The 15,786-nt window shown below is 32.7% G+C and overlaps 1 protein-coding gene across 1 annotated transcript in view; it reads right to left on the bottom strand.

The window, feature by feature from the left end:
* Window positions 1-10,580, bottom strand: part of LOC110595294 (glutamate receptor ionotropic, delta-2-like) — a gene marked incomplete at its 3' end in the record, with an annotated part of 33,780 nt that extends 23,200 nt beyond the window's left edge. Inside the window, exons 1-3 of the mRNA XM_021710480.1 lie at window positions 10,439-10,580; window positions 7,575-7,628; window positions 179-352 (exon numbers count right to left, since the gene is read on the bottom strand). Of these exons, the coding sequence (XP_021566155.1) occupies window positions 179-340 (162 nt within the window). The remainder of the gene's footprint in view (window positions 1-178; window positions 353-7,574; window positions 7,629-10,438) is intronic.
* Window positions 10,581-15,786: the final 5,206 nt, after the last annotated feature.

Here is a 15,786-nt window from a genome sequence, read left to right as displayed (position 1 = left end):
AACAAAGACACAAATTCTTACCACTTTTTCCTCATCAGACATATGAAATTGCTAGAGGAGGAAAATTGTTCAGAAATGATAATATGTATAATTCTGAATTCAATGCAATTCAAAAGGCTCTTTTTGTGATTGCTCAACAAAGCACCGTGGAAGAAATATTCTGGCATTTAGAACATACCTCCATATTCTGAGCAAATGGATCCTTAGGATCACACAACGTTGAAGATATTCGATGGTTGCCACGGAAACATCGCTGACTTATATTCTGGGGTACTGGAAATGTCTGCCGAATAATTGTTAACCTTCCAATTGACCTTCTTACAAGTTCCTGAACATCCATATCGTTTATTTCCTATAAGATAAGGAGTAGAAGAATTAGAAATACTTTAATATAGTAACAAAAACACAAAACCATTCATAATCTAAAAATGTTAAGCATTCTGTTACCTTAATGCATTGGCTTAATGCTTAGCCCACATCTAATGGAAAACAACACATTTTTCTTCAAAATGATCAACTCATTTATAGTTGCTATCTGTGCTTCAAATTATATACATTGATGTCTATACAATTCCAAATAAAGCAATTAACTTAGATACAGCTTATTAATATGCTCATAGTTTATTACATTGAACAATAGAAAAATATGAGTACAGTCAAAACATTTAAAAAGGTCACAAATAAGTTGCTATTATAGTTTATTATCTATTAATGGATTTCAAGTACCGATTAGAATACTTGAGTACCTTGGAAGATTGTGCAATGTAATTGCTATATGTATAGTATATATGTGTGTGTGTGTGTGTGTGTGTGTGTGTGTGTGTGTGTGTGTATACACATATATACGAAAATTAAGGTTTTTAAATGAGGCAGGTAGAGAAAACAAGAGGAGGACGAGCACTTTTTAATATCAAAGTGTTTTATAACTTTTGAATGAATAAGTTAGCATATAATTGTGGTTTTGACAATTGTGGTCTATACAAAGATGAAAAATTCTGTTGCTTAATACAATGTGAATCAGGATGAGTAAAAAGAGAAATCCAATGTTCTTTATCTAAAGGAATTTTATTTTGTATATGAGTGTTTGCCAAACTCAAAGAAATATAATTTTTACTTTTTCCCCTACCTCCAAGCCCCTGACTTAAATTTTAAGCTTTGGCTCAATCATGGCTGTAAAAGTATATTAAAAAAATAATATTTTTTTTAACACACATCTGTTCTAAATGAAATTAGAATAAAAGTGATCAAACTGAATTTTAGCTTTAAGGCATTCTTTACTAAAGCAATCTGTGTTTAATAGTATCCATTTGAAACCTTTTATACCAATGAAGCTTTACAATTGACATAGATTCTTATGTGATAGAAATAAAAGATTTGACACAAGGTAAACTTAAGACTGCAGTGAGCATTTCTTGATTTCGATCCAAGAAATTATTACAGAAAAATGAAAGACAAGATAGTTCACAGGTGTAAATTTACTTTTTTCTTACTAGACTAATTACATATTAGTCTTTTTTGTAGCATATGTTCAATTTAAAAATCATCCTTATGATCTTTATTACATAAAGATTTCTCTGAAAATAGCACCTGCTATCAGCTGGATCTAGTGTAATATCCTGGATCTGGGCATTTAATCAATCCTTAATGTACCATAAAATGGTTTTTCTCAGTTTAAAATGCCATCTTTTTCCTTTAGTCTGTGTCATTTCATTGACCACCAAAAACTCTGTCTGGCAAAGAGCAGGTCACTCTGTAATCCTATGTCATCTGCTTAAAAGGTAGAATTAAACAGTGTCCTGCCAATGCCATCTTAAGCCCTAACTTTAACCAGACAGCTTTTAAAGTCAATTAATATTAATACTGCTATTCAACATCTTTCAATTTTTTACATTTCATATTGTGCAGGCAGGAACTTTTATTTAAAAGGTGGTGGAAAATTGTACCTGGCATTTTTCTAATATTATTAACTAAGTTGTATTATATACATGGTCATTTTTCTTTAGCAATACTAAGATTTATCAACATTTTTATCAAATAGCATCATCTCTATCTATACTACCTGCAATGAACACATTTAATAAGTGCCTAATACATGTTAGACAAAATATTAACCATTTTGCCCATTTTCTCTTTTTCTGCTAAAAAGATTACACTGAATCAGACACTGTTTATTCTCACCTTATAAATAAAGAATCAGAAAGATTCCAAGTTCTTCATTCAAAATACTCTATTTATAGGATGAATGTACAAATATCATGAGAAGAAACACTCTCTGAAGAAATTACACAAAAAATGTTCATATTTCCTTACAGGAGTTATTTAGATTAATATTTATGAATGAAAGGAATTAATACTATAAAGATACATTATTTTAGCATTTAATTTCCTGATGATTCAATAAGGAATGACAAAGTCACCTATCATGAGCCAAAGTCATTAAGAGGACTATTTCAAACTCACAAAAAAGGGGAAAGGAATGGTTGCCTCAAAGTTGTAGTTCTCAGGTACCTAAGCAACTAAAGTATAGCTGAAAAAATGTCAATTTGAATTGAGTATATTTTGCCTATTATTATTTGAAGAAGGGAAAATAAAGTAATTTTCTGGGAGGAAAGAATCTGCCATTCTGAATGAAGCTAACAGACAGTCTGTCTCAAAAATTCACTTGCAATTTTAGTTTTGACACCTGATATCAAAAACAGTTTGATAGTGATATGAAAACTTGATTAGGCAGCTATTTTATATGTACAGAACTTTACTTCTGCATTTCAAAGGTTGCATTTCAAGAGTGGCAGGTGCAATGTTATATAAACACTGAAAGACAAGTGATTACTTTATTTATAAAGAGATCATTTTAAATGAAAAAAAAAATCCACAAGTAAACTTTGTATTAAAATGTGAAACTGTTACAAAATCTATTAGTATGTGACACTGTTATACAATCTATTAGAATCTATAGAATCTATTAGAATCTATAGTGTTCTAATGTTCTTAACTTAAAAAATATTATAGTTTAAATCTTACAGTTTAAATTAATATTAGTTTTAGCTGTCAGATTTATGTGAAGAGCTAGTTTACCAAATAAGCACTCACTCAGACACCAAAACCACCAGCATGCTAATCGCTATCAAGATGTACAGCATTCCTGAGATTTGAGTTAAAAGAACTTGAATTATAAATTATGTTTTCTTCTTATATCTTTATTATATCAAATATATTTATAAAAGTGAAATCAATATTGCAATAAAAATGAGTAAATTTTTTTTAGTGCACCTGATTTTTAAAAATGTGCTTCTTTAGGGGTAAAGCATAAAATCTTTTTTCTCAAAACTAATTTACCTGAGTAATAAAAAATTATTAGGAATTAAGTCAATATGTTCAACAAGGATATTCTTATTCACTATGCTTCGATACTTTAATGTAGGTTGGATCCTGAACTGTGTAAGACCCAAGGAGGAAAAAAGAGTTAAATTGTCTGCTGGGGATATAACTCCATCCAGAAGCAATCATTACCCATAAGAAGTCTTTTAGAAGAACTGAGTCATTCCTGAATCCTTGTAGTATATCAGCTTTAGATTTAGATTAACAAGATTGTGGAGAAGAAAATACTCTAAAAATCCATTAGATCCAATGCCAATTAAGACAAAAAACTACTATATTCCCTTTTCCCATTCTTTTACCTATTAGCATATAACAAATTTTCTGGCTGTAGTAGGTATTCAATAAATGTTAATAAATTAATTAATGAATGAATGCAATATTTTACCAAGCTGTCTTCTAAAGATTGATACCTAAAAATTCAATTCAAGACACTAAAATGTTGTAATTCAAGACATGAGAATGCTTTAAACAATCTTGCATAAAGCAGATTTCAGTAATGAGATTAAGTTGCCTACTATGTGGTCTATTGAATAAGATAATGCTATTTTTTTTTTTTTTTTTTTTTTTTGAGTTTGAATTTCACACTTTTTTGCCCAGGCTGAAGTGTAGTAGCACCATCATAGCTCACCACAGCCTCAACCTCTTGGGTTCAGGCAATCCTCCCAGCTCAGTCCCCTAAGTAGCTGGGACTACAGGCTCACCCTGCTAAATTTTTATTTTTTTGTAGAGATGAGATCTCACTATGTTACCTAGGCTTGTCTTGAACTTTTGGGCTTAGCCTCCCTAAATGCTGGGATTACAGGCATTGGTCACCATGCCTTGCAAGATGATGCCTTTTAAAAACCATTTAAAAATATTTGTTATGCTTTAGTAAAGATGACTTTTTGATACTTCCATAAAGTTTAACATTAATGTAAAACAATTATGCATATATTTTATTGAAAATGGAACAGAAACAGCTGTAGGCTATATACCAACATGATGAGGAGCAGAATGGTAACTTTCTGCTTGATAGATTAGAAGTGAGCAATTTAATTTATCACTAAAGTAGAAAAAATAAAAAACATCCATAACACATATTAACTTTTTAAATCTCAAAACAACACCATCAGAGCCCCCAAACCCACAACTTTCTCCTTAAGTACTCAGTAGTTGTTAACAGAAAATGATGTGCTGAATTAGTTAAACAAGAAGTCAGTAAAATCACAGCAAGACCCCAACGGTCAGGTTCAGTATTATCAGGAAATAGAAGGGTACATAAAGCACTATGCTTCTCACAGCTTTAAACAGTGTACATCTTCCTATCTGAATTTCTAACTTTTATAAAACTTAAATAAAGTGCCAGGCCATCTGCTCCAGGGCCCTGAAGGGATAACAATACTTATATGGAAAGGCTGTTCTGAGATGGATCCACTGATTGCAAGGAGAAGATAAATACTGGTCCCAAGTACTAACATATGATTGATTGCACCATATGAGCTAGCACAGCCTCTCATTATAATAGCATAGTGAATGCAAATGCAAAAAATACATTGTTTTCAAGTTTCTACATCAATTTGTATCATGATGCACAATGCCAACTTTGATTTATATTCCCCCTTTAAGAAAACTATTGGTGCAATAAGATTAAATAAATGTTTGCAGCCCATTTTAAAATTAGCAACAAAATAATAGCTGCACAAACCAAACTAGACAGATTCATGGTCTCCATGTTCAGTCAAAATGGGCATTTGCATATTGTTGGGGTTTTGTTGTTTTTACATTTAGAGTTTACTAACTTCTTAGATATTTTGAGAAATTCATGTTTTTCCTTTTATGGAGACTAGGGAAAATTATGATTCATCCATTATAAATTTTTGTAAGCCAGTGTGTAAATGAAAAGTGTGTAAGAAAGAGGTGAGAGTCAAATCTTCTGAGGCATATGTAAGTGAGAGACTCGGGTGGCTGAATGGAATCACGTGAAAGTGAGTGCTGACCTCAGATACACTGGCTGACAATGGTGTTTTTTGTTTGTTTGTTTTTTGTTTTTTGAGTTGGAGTCTCACTCTGTTGCCTTGACTGGAGCGGCCACTGCAGCCTCGACCTGCTGGGCTCCGGTGATTCTTCCGCCCCAGCCATGCAAGTAGCCAGAATTACAGGCATGCACTACCACGCCCGGCTGATTTTTTGATTTATTGTAGAGATGAGGTCTCGCCAAGTTGCCCAGGCGAGTCTCGAACCCTCAGGTTCAGGCAATCCACTCACCTCAGCCTCCCAAAGAGTGGGATTACAGGCTGAGCCACCAGGCCCGGCGACAATGGTGTTTCTTAAAGGTGAAATACAGAAAAAATATTTACTCATTCTCTGAGTTTTAAGCCTAGTTCAGATAAAAGTAATAACCAAATGTGAATGGCATGAAACATATTTTTCAAAGGCTAGACAGTATGACTTGCCCAAAAGAATTTATATCTCTGTTCAAGGACAAGGAAGTAGGACTGTGAGTAAAAAAAAAAAAAAAAGATAAGGGTTTTAGTGACAGCAAAGGGGAAGTTATAACCATTTACTGCAGAAAACCCATTTGAAGAATGATAAAATAATTGAGGTCTTCTATATCATCTTCTATACTTCTAACATTTATTGAGCTATTTACCAGTTAGCTTGCTTTGTTTATATGGATGTTCAATTTAGCAAAATAGTGGTTTAGATTATGGAGCATCTATTGCAGGACAATATTTCCCTCTGAATATTCTATGAAACAAAATTTAAAGGTAAGTTCAACAAAATGAGTCATAAGAAAGATGCTATAGGATATACACTTTTATTTTCTGTTCATGCTATTTATTACCAATGAAACATGTTCATCTATTCCAGTTATGCCTATATAAGAAGAAGAGACAATTTCTTCCAAAGTACAAATTGACCCTCAGTCCATGGATAAATGATCATGGTGTTCTAAGAAGCTCTACTTGAGTATATACTTTTAAGATTTAAGTGTAGTTGTAGAAGCTAAATTAGATATGGAAAAAAATTAATTCAGGGGCTGCTTCTGCAATCTTATCAGAGAATGGAAAGGAATGGATATTTCCAGTTAATGATTGCAAATATTAATTTGCTTTGATTAATCTGTGCCTCTAAGGAGGCAAAAAGTCACTTTATTTTTCTAGCCAGCTCTATTGACATAAACAGGTAAAATGACTTCAGTTTGTTTTGCATCAGGATTGAACCTATCTTGCTGACTATCTTACCCCAATTATCTTGTCTCTAAAACAAATCTTATTATTCTATAATTCCATATGTAGTGTCATAGATAATGCAATATCTTATTTTTATTACCATCAGATTGGAAAATATAGTTTATTTAGAAGGTAAATTGGAGAGAGAGAGAGAGAAGAAGAAATTCACCTCCCCAAGAAAGGGGAGGAGGCCAAAGCTAGGAACACATGGTAGCCATGGCTCAAAGAACACATGGCCCAGTCAGTACTTAACAAAACAATGGCCTGCATTATCTTTATTCATAAATAATAGGCATGAGTGAACACCATATCTTGCTGAGGACAAATCCACATGATCCCATTACTTGTCCATGACTGATCTCCTCACTGCCCTTTCCATTCCTGACTGACAGATGCTAATGGAACAACTTATTTCACAGGGTTTTCAGGTTGTGATAGATTTTTAATCTTATGTATTATCGCTGCAAAAATCAAAAGACATTCACAAGGAATTTGACAAGTCTATGGATTTTAAAGCAGTCATACTTCCTTATGAAAAGGGAAAAATCTGTTTTCTGTTTATTCATATTCATATGCAGAACTATTTAATCCTCAAGTAAGGGGGGTGAATATAAAAGCTCTAGAAACAACATTAAAATATAAATGAAACACAAGCACTCCACTGGGAGGAATTCACTTTGCTTACAAAGAAGAACTGTACTTTTTATAAAGATGATCTCCCTAAGCAGTCAGGATGTACCAACAGAAAATGCTAAAAGATACTCAGTGGGAAAGAATTTCTCCATTTATTTTATTCATATAAAGCCCGTTATCATTTTTAAAAAACTTTTCATTCTATTTTTATTTAACAGCATTGACTCAGTAAGCTGAAAGTTTACTTCATGTTCTGTTTTCTCTTAAAAATTCAAGATTGTAGAAAATGTTGGGACTATATATATACGAAAACAGGAAAAAGAGTTGGTGATAAGGTTTAGTTGAGTTTACCTCATTTATAATGATCCAGTGACAGTCAAAAGCAACCAAATTAGTCTCCACAACCTAGAATAGAAAACAAACCAGCTATCAGTCAAGATTAATCATGCAAAACAAACTTAACTAAATGGCTATGCTTCACAAATGGCAAAAAATGAATCGCATGTTACAAATGTCATTGTTATTCAATAGAAGATAGAAAATCATTAGCAAAGCACTGTAGATATATGTGTTTGACATGTAGATGCTCTGTAAACTTGCTAATTAAATTTGAAAATATAATTCATCAAAAACTTAGAACACCATAGGTTTCAACAGGAAAAAATTACTATTTGTGATTTAACTGAGAGTGGAGTTCAAATCTCAAACCATATTCCCAATTTAAAGTAAACTTGGATGACATTCTATTATCTACCTAATAAATATGTGAGTACAAAGCTCTCTAAAATCTGGCTCTCACTTAATATTCTTATTTTCTGCACTTCCCTCTGTATATGTGTGCTACTGTCTTGACTAAGTAAACTGTTATACATTCTTCTGAAAATCTCTGTCATGGGTGTTTCAAAATGATCCAGTTCTAAAATTATCTGAATGCAAATACTAAAAGAAATAGAAATCTTATTATCATTAAAGTGTGGATAAAAATTTTTAGTAGCTTTTAGATTGCTAATAAGATGAAAAGAAATAAAACGTATACAAAAGGAAGAAGAAACAATATAGCAATCTTGGTTGACTAACTTTGGATACATTTATTCTAAATAACTCTTGACTTTTGCCAAAACAGTAAGTTTCGGGATGGGGGAATATGTTCACGTGAGTAAGAAGCTGGGTTGATTTTCGTATTAAGGACTCCAATATATCAAATCTTATCATATACATTTAAGGCATGCTCTTATGATTTATACCATGACCATTTAATAGGTGAGACCGTTAAGAGATTATTCTATTATTTTTAGCAATAATACTGAATGATTGGTTTGTAAGTGAAGATGCTTTCTAATAACTAGCAAGAAGTTGTTATAAAGTGTGAATTGCATTTCGGTGGTTATTCTTTGTCCTACCGAGAAACGCCTATTAAAAAACACACAGAATCACAAGAATACAATTGGAAATGTATTTGCTGTGTGATTCAATGTATCCTCAAAGTATAATTATTTGCAGAATCTTTGTTTTTTATATTATGGTATCAAATTTATACTATTCTAATGTAGATTACATTTGTCTCTGTGACTTTACTGAGGTGTGTAGGTAAAGTATTATCAGAAAATGAAGGATGTGTTATCTATTTTTGTTTCATCATTATTATTTTTTGTGAAATACATGCATGCTCAACTTATGGGTAAAACTTAATGTAGAAAATAACACTCATGGAAGTTTCAGTTGTACCTAAAAATAAACAAAAAAAACCATTTATACTAGTAATGGTGACTATTATTTTTAATTTTCTAATTATTTTTCTTTAATCATACTAGAGACAAACTATCAATAATTTATTAACAATGAAAAGGGTTAGAAAATAAGTGGGAACTTTACTAGAATTCATTTTTATTTATTTATCTATTTATTCATTTATTCATTAGTCAGAATCTCACTCTGTTGCCCAGGTTGGAGTTCAGTGGCACACTTGTGGCCACCACAGCCTCGACCTGCTGGGCTCAGGTGATCCTTCTGCTCCAGCCTTCCAAGTAGCTGGTACTATGATTGTGCGTCACCACACTCAATTAATTTTTTGATTTATTGTGGAGACAAGGTCTTTCCAAGTTGCCCAGGTTGGTCTACAACCCCTGGGCTCAGGCAATCCTCTTGCCTCCACCTCTCAAATTATTGAGATTACAGGCATGAGCCACTGCACCCAGCTCTTTTTCTTTTCCTTTTCTTTTATTTTTTTTAGAATTTAAAAGACTATGAACTAGAGACTCAGATAAAGAGAAGTAGGTTTTTTGGATAAAGTGAAGAGAAATATGAAACACTAAAAGAGAAAGAAATCAGAGGGAAAAAATGTAGGCAATACAGATTGAAAGTACTTCTGAAGCAATGTTAGTAGTAGAGTGAAGAGAAAATTCAATTTAGCTTAAATTGTCTTCCTTTAGATACTCTGTATGAGTAGCCAGATTAAGCAAAATTTAAGCTAGAATTCTGCACTGCCGGCAGAAATTGTTGAGAATTTATTTTGTGCAACACCATGTATGAACTAAGTAGAAAGTAAGAGTTATAACGGTAACTTATCAGTAATTTGTCTAGACCATAAAATTTACTCATTACTATTCATCTTTAAAGGAACTTTCAGGCAAAAACACAAAATAGTATTGAGGCACAAGGTTTCATGTTGGGTTTCAACAAAGGAAGGCAAATGTCTCATCTAAGGCCATGATGCTACTCACTGTACTAATTACTCTCCTTTGTTTAGGGTCAGCAGGGAGAGAATCTCTCCCTCTTGTCTTTGGTTTTATTCATGAATATTAAAATATAAGATATTTTAGTAGTATAAATTTGTTACAAATGAAAAATTATCAGCACATTTCTGCAGAAAAATAAATAAAACAGTTATATTAATATTCTATATTGGGGGCTCTTTGTCATAGGTGGGCACCAAGTATATGTGAACTCTTAGTATGAGTAACTGGAAATCCATTCATATGTCTTAATGTGTACTTTAAAGAAAAAGTCTATTGGAGCCTCTATCAGACTTTCAAGTTCTCAGGTCTCCTATAGTGTCTCTGTGAGACAGAATATTCTAAAATCATTAATTCTCAAGCTTCCCTCCAATTTAGGGTACTAAATGAATTTAAAAATACTCTGCCCCAAGAACAAGCAAGTGGATACAAAGTTTACCAGAAAAAGTAGATGATACTAGCAGCATATTCACTTAAATTCACCCCTATTTTTAAGCAAAATCAAGAATTCATATAGTAGAAACTGCTAGATAATCATCAAAATCCCTTTTCTCCTTCTACCGGGACACTCAGTTAGGCCCACGTTTCCCATGACTTATTGCAGGACAGAATTAAAGGGCCATGTGACTGAGTTCTAGCAAATAGAATGTGAGCAGAAGTGATGTATGGAATTTCCAAACCTGACCTGTAAAACCTGACCCATGTGCTTATGTCTGCCTGCGCTTTGACCCTTTCATCTTACTGGAATTGTGATGTCATCATCAGAGGACCGTGGAAGCCACAATATCTCCAACTCACGGAGCTGACCCTTTTCCCCTACTCTGTTATGGTTCTGTCCTGACATGAAAGAAACCTCTGTTGTATTGGGACTTTACATTTTGGGTATATTTGTTAGAGTAATTTAGCCTACCTTATCTTGGATGCAAAGCCTTTTTGTTAGCTTCAGCCTGACTTTTTCCAAATCAATAAATTTTTAATAAATATACTCATTAGGGAGAGTAACTTTTAATTCTGTGATTTTATAAAGTCATAATTTGAAACTCAAGCAATATTTTTTGGCCTTTTGAAGAATATAAAATATTCAGGACTTCTTTTTACAGACACGTTTTTCTCTGGTGAATAAAAAATTATTCTAGAAAGGTATTTAAGAACAAAACATATATATGTGTGTGTGTGTGTGTGTATACACATATATATATCTCTGTATATATATATATCTTGTCTTTTTAATTATATACAAAGTTTTTGCAATAGACACAACTAAAATTCATATATTATTGTGACACCATGTGTTAAAGATGTTTGAAACTTTATGATTATAATGTACACAGAAAGTTAATGCTTACATTCATTATCTGAGAAAATGACCATTACAAGAGAAATATAATTTCCTTAGGTCTAGATTAACATCTTTATATATAACCAATGAGTTAGCATGAATTTTCTGATTTTGTGTACTTGAATGTTACCAAAAGTGACCAATGTGAAAAAACCACTAATTTTAAAAGTAAGTGATATCAGTAATGGAAGGAGCACTCAGTATTGGGTAAAAAATGACCACAGAAAGTTCAGTAATTTAGACCTTGAAACTCAGTAGGCTTTGAGTTCTTTCGCTTAAATGACTAGTGTAAACGGAGTAGTACAAGATCTCGCTCTATATATAATATATATACACACACATACACACACAAATTTCTATATATACATACATGTATATCTAGAAATATATATTCAGTAAGATATATGTGTGTGTGTATATACATATTATCATTTCAGAAAGAGTAAAACTTATAGAAGTGGAATTAAGGAAAAGAAAAGAGAAAAATAAGAGATAATTGTTTATGCTTCTCACATATTATCAAATTGAACTAATATAGAGAGAGCCACTCTTAGAAGAGACATATTTACATCAAAAGAAATTCTGAGTTCTTGTGTAGAGAACAAGATTATTATCATAAATTCCAAATCAATTAATCTGGTTATTTATATATTTTTAGCAACATTCTTCCCTTTTCACTTAATAACACTTGAGCCTATGTATTGCTTTATCACTCTAGTGCATTGCTATCTTGAAGGACTGAATTACTTCTAGAGTTTAGAAGTTATTTTAAGACGTCCTAGAATTTTTCAAGTCTTTCTATTTATTTCCACAGCCAAATTGTTTTCTTTTTCCATCTTTCTTACCTAAATAACACATCTCCTGTTTTAGCAGTAAACGTATTTGAAATCAATGAAAGGAATTAAGCAATTTGATTTAAATTTTCCCTTTGTTGGAACCTATTTCATGTCCAAGTCCATCTTTGTTATGTTGTCTGGTTTCATTGTGTGAATTCCTATAAATGTCTTGGAAGCTAGTAAACACTAGTAGTGCTTTTTAAACAAAAAACTCAAAAAGTTTTAGATTGTAATGAAATACTGAAAGTCTTAAAAATAATATTTTTTTTTACCATAATGAATAAGGAACACAGCTTAAAAGGTGATATTATGTTTGGACTATCAAAAGAAAGTAGCATGTCAGTAAAGAAAAAAAACAGACAAACAAATTATCCAATGGGAACTCAAGTATATTAGGTTATCAAAGTAACGAGAAATGAATGTATGAATTTCCCTTGGTAATCTGTTTCTTCTATTCCTCTTATCCTATAATTCTCTTATTATTATACATATGTATACTAACAATGTAAAAAGAGAATGGTACCTGATCATGTAGAGGTGATGCCACTTACATATATAGTAATGTAATGATAACAAATGAAAACTATCCCGCCTTCCAAAAAGCTGAGTTTACTGTGAGGTAATTGAGCAAAAAAGAAAAAAGAAAAATCAAATGCTGTCAGGAAGACAAGCAATAAGTAAGGACACACCATCTGTCATTGACAGGAACTTTAGAACTTCTGAATCTTTAGAAAAAGTGCTAAATATAAGACAATTCAAAGCAAGGAAATCAACAGCACTGCCAGAGTGTGTATCTTACTGGTAATAAATGTGGAACAGTTCCTATGAGTGCAGAGGACAATTTAATTGACTAAACAGTAACTGCAGCATGCTGTTTTTCACTCAACCTTGTGACTTAACTAAATTACGCTTGTTTCCTTTGCAGGATGTACTAAACATCACACATTTATGCAGAGTTGCTGTGCTCTGTGCACCAGCAACAGCAAAGCTATCAGGTGTTTGCGTCTCTATGTCTACTCATTCCAAATAGTCAGGTGGAAACTAGCGAGTGGCATGCCTAGGTAGAGGACACCAGTAGTTATTCTGGAACAAATGACCAGAGAAGTATTAAAGAGCTACTAATTCCCTTCCTGGCTCCTCATCTATGGCAATACTCTAGCATATATCAACATTTCTAGAACTGTATTCTGTGGGACACTACTTTAAAATTAGTGAGCATTCTGTAGCCAGATAGATTTAGAAGTGTTAGGTTAAGCAAAGTTAAACAGTTGCCATTACTGCATTACTCCTCAAAGTTTTAAACAGGTTAACATCAATAAAGAAATACAATTAACATTAAAGTTATGTTAACATGGCATATTATTTCATATATTTGTATTGTGGTTCATATCACTTCAAGCTTGTGAGTACAAGCTCTAAATCTCACTTTCCTCATTTGTCAATAGAAGTAATGATAATGCCCACATAACTAAATCATAATGAGGATTAAATGAGACAATGACACATAGTAAATGCTCAATAAATGTCAACTCCTTGCATTTTAGTTTATGTGCCTTATGGATTTCTAGGAGAAAATATTTGGAATGTAGCATATTTCAAATGGATTTGACCAAAGAAATCATTTTTTCCCACTGCAGATCTCATAGGATGGGTATATTTTGGGAAATGTGGTTTAGAATCAACGTTAATTTAGCAACACATTTCTAAAAATTCTATAATAAATAAATTACCAAAAAAGTGAAAGTCAACCAATAAAAGTATATATGATTGCAAAAAGTTCTAAGATTTTAAATTATACCATCACAATGAATTTTGTAATTTCAAAATTATGGTCCCAAGTCAATCCTACAGAGAGCATGACAGAGGAAAATATTTCCATAAAACAAAAACAAAACATATGACTTCATATATTTTATATAAGATCCAAATGTATATGTAATCGTTTTGACCAAATGGTGATACATCTTCTTTTTTTTAAAAATCTTTTTCTCCCTTTCTAATAAAACAAAACAAGACAGAAAACAAAACCACAATGTTCTCTCTAATAAAAGGGAATATGTAGTGTATAAACTTTATAGTGCATAAAATATTTTTAGCAGGGGTTCCATGGAGTTCCAGTACAACCTATACCCAGTTGCCTCAGTGCTGTATATGGCTAACCTGTACTACTATGGAATTCTGATTTTAAAAACAACAAAATACTGTAAGTCTCTGAAATGCAGTGACAGTACAAATTTTAGCCTTGTTAAGGTGCAACACACATGTACATGACCTATACATTTCCATTGATTGTTCTCCTTAGCTTGTTTTTGCTGTTGTTGTGTTTGCTATTGTTTTTTTTTCACTAGAAGAACTAAAGTCACAGTACAGGAGACACTGAAGTATTGTGTGTGTAGATTCCATTTTTAAACCCCAAATCTATCCAGCAGATGGCATTAGTAATCCCTTATGCAGATATTGGACAGCACGGGATATTTTGAAAGGACTGCCTTGTTTGCATTTCCTCTTGAGCTCAGCATGGATCCTCAACTCTCTTCTGTTCTTATCCAAGCAGTCACTATCTGCCATTCCACTCTGTGCTTTTTGCTTTAGAATCTCTGCTCTGATCTTCCAGCTGGAAGACCACAAATACACTTTCATCCAAATCCTCTTGCCATTACTGCCAAAGTTATTTCATAAACGGATATGCTAGATTTATTGTTACTGCCGTGCAATTCGGTCTTCCCACACCCCTTGGGAGATGGAAATATGCCACTGCAGAGACATGGCCAACACTATGCTACCTGCTATGCTTCTTAATGCATAAAGACAGGTGCTAATGCAAGAAAATAGAAACTGTGTTCATCAAGTGGCATAGACCCACCTCCTGTGCTCAGTATTATTGAACAAAGATTGAACAGTGACTAAAAGTAAATTCATGATTTCAATACTTTACTTGAGAATATAAATAAAGACTTGACAATGATTGCCAGTGCAAGAAACCACTGCTACAGTTTTTTAATTCTTTGTGAGTTTCTGCTGGCATTGGGGTTCTTTTGGAGGTATGACTGAAGGTGTGTTATGCCAAAACAATTAGGAAAAGTACTGTTTGCTGAAGGACCACTCATCCCTTGCCTGTTTTAGCATATTCTAATATGGTAACTTTTGGCACAACCAGGAAATTACAACAAAATATTTATTTCATTGTTGCTATGATTTTTTAATAGCCAAATGATTCTTGGCAGAGTAAATTAACTGTTAAGTATGGCAGGCAAACAAATGTATATGAGTCCTTAGTTGGATTTTACTCAAGGTTAAAATAATTTGGGAACACATTGGCACTTAATTGCTAAGATTTATGAACTAAGGCTTTCTTGCTATCTTGAAGTTAATAACAGAAAAAGGAAGTTCTTAAAGAGAAGTCACTTGGTCACATCCAAATGCAACATATGAGACTTTCACAGCTGTAGACGTTCATGTCTTTGCTTTGTGACTTTTGATCTCTCCTCTATCCTGTCTCCTTGACAAAGTTTTTCTCATAATTTGAAAAATGAACCAAATGTCAAATCCTTTCTGTCTCCCACCTCTCTAACCCCACGCAGCATTGACTCCACCCTTGTGCTTTCCTAACAATGCTCTGAGAGAACCTTTATCCCAGCCTTAATGAAACTGTATTC

This window comes from Carlito syrichta, unplaced genomic scaffold (genome assembly GCF_000164805.1).
Source record: "Carlito syrichta isolate Samal-C Ts95f unplaced genomic scaffold, Tarsius_syrichta-2.0.1 Scaffold289181, whole genome shotgun sequence".
Taxonomy (NCBI): domain Eukaryota; kingdom Metazoa; phylum Chordata; class Mammalia; order Primates; family Tarsiidae; genus Carlito; species Carlito syrichta.
This window is presented reverse-complemented; position numbering and strand designations above follow the sequence as displayed.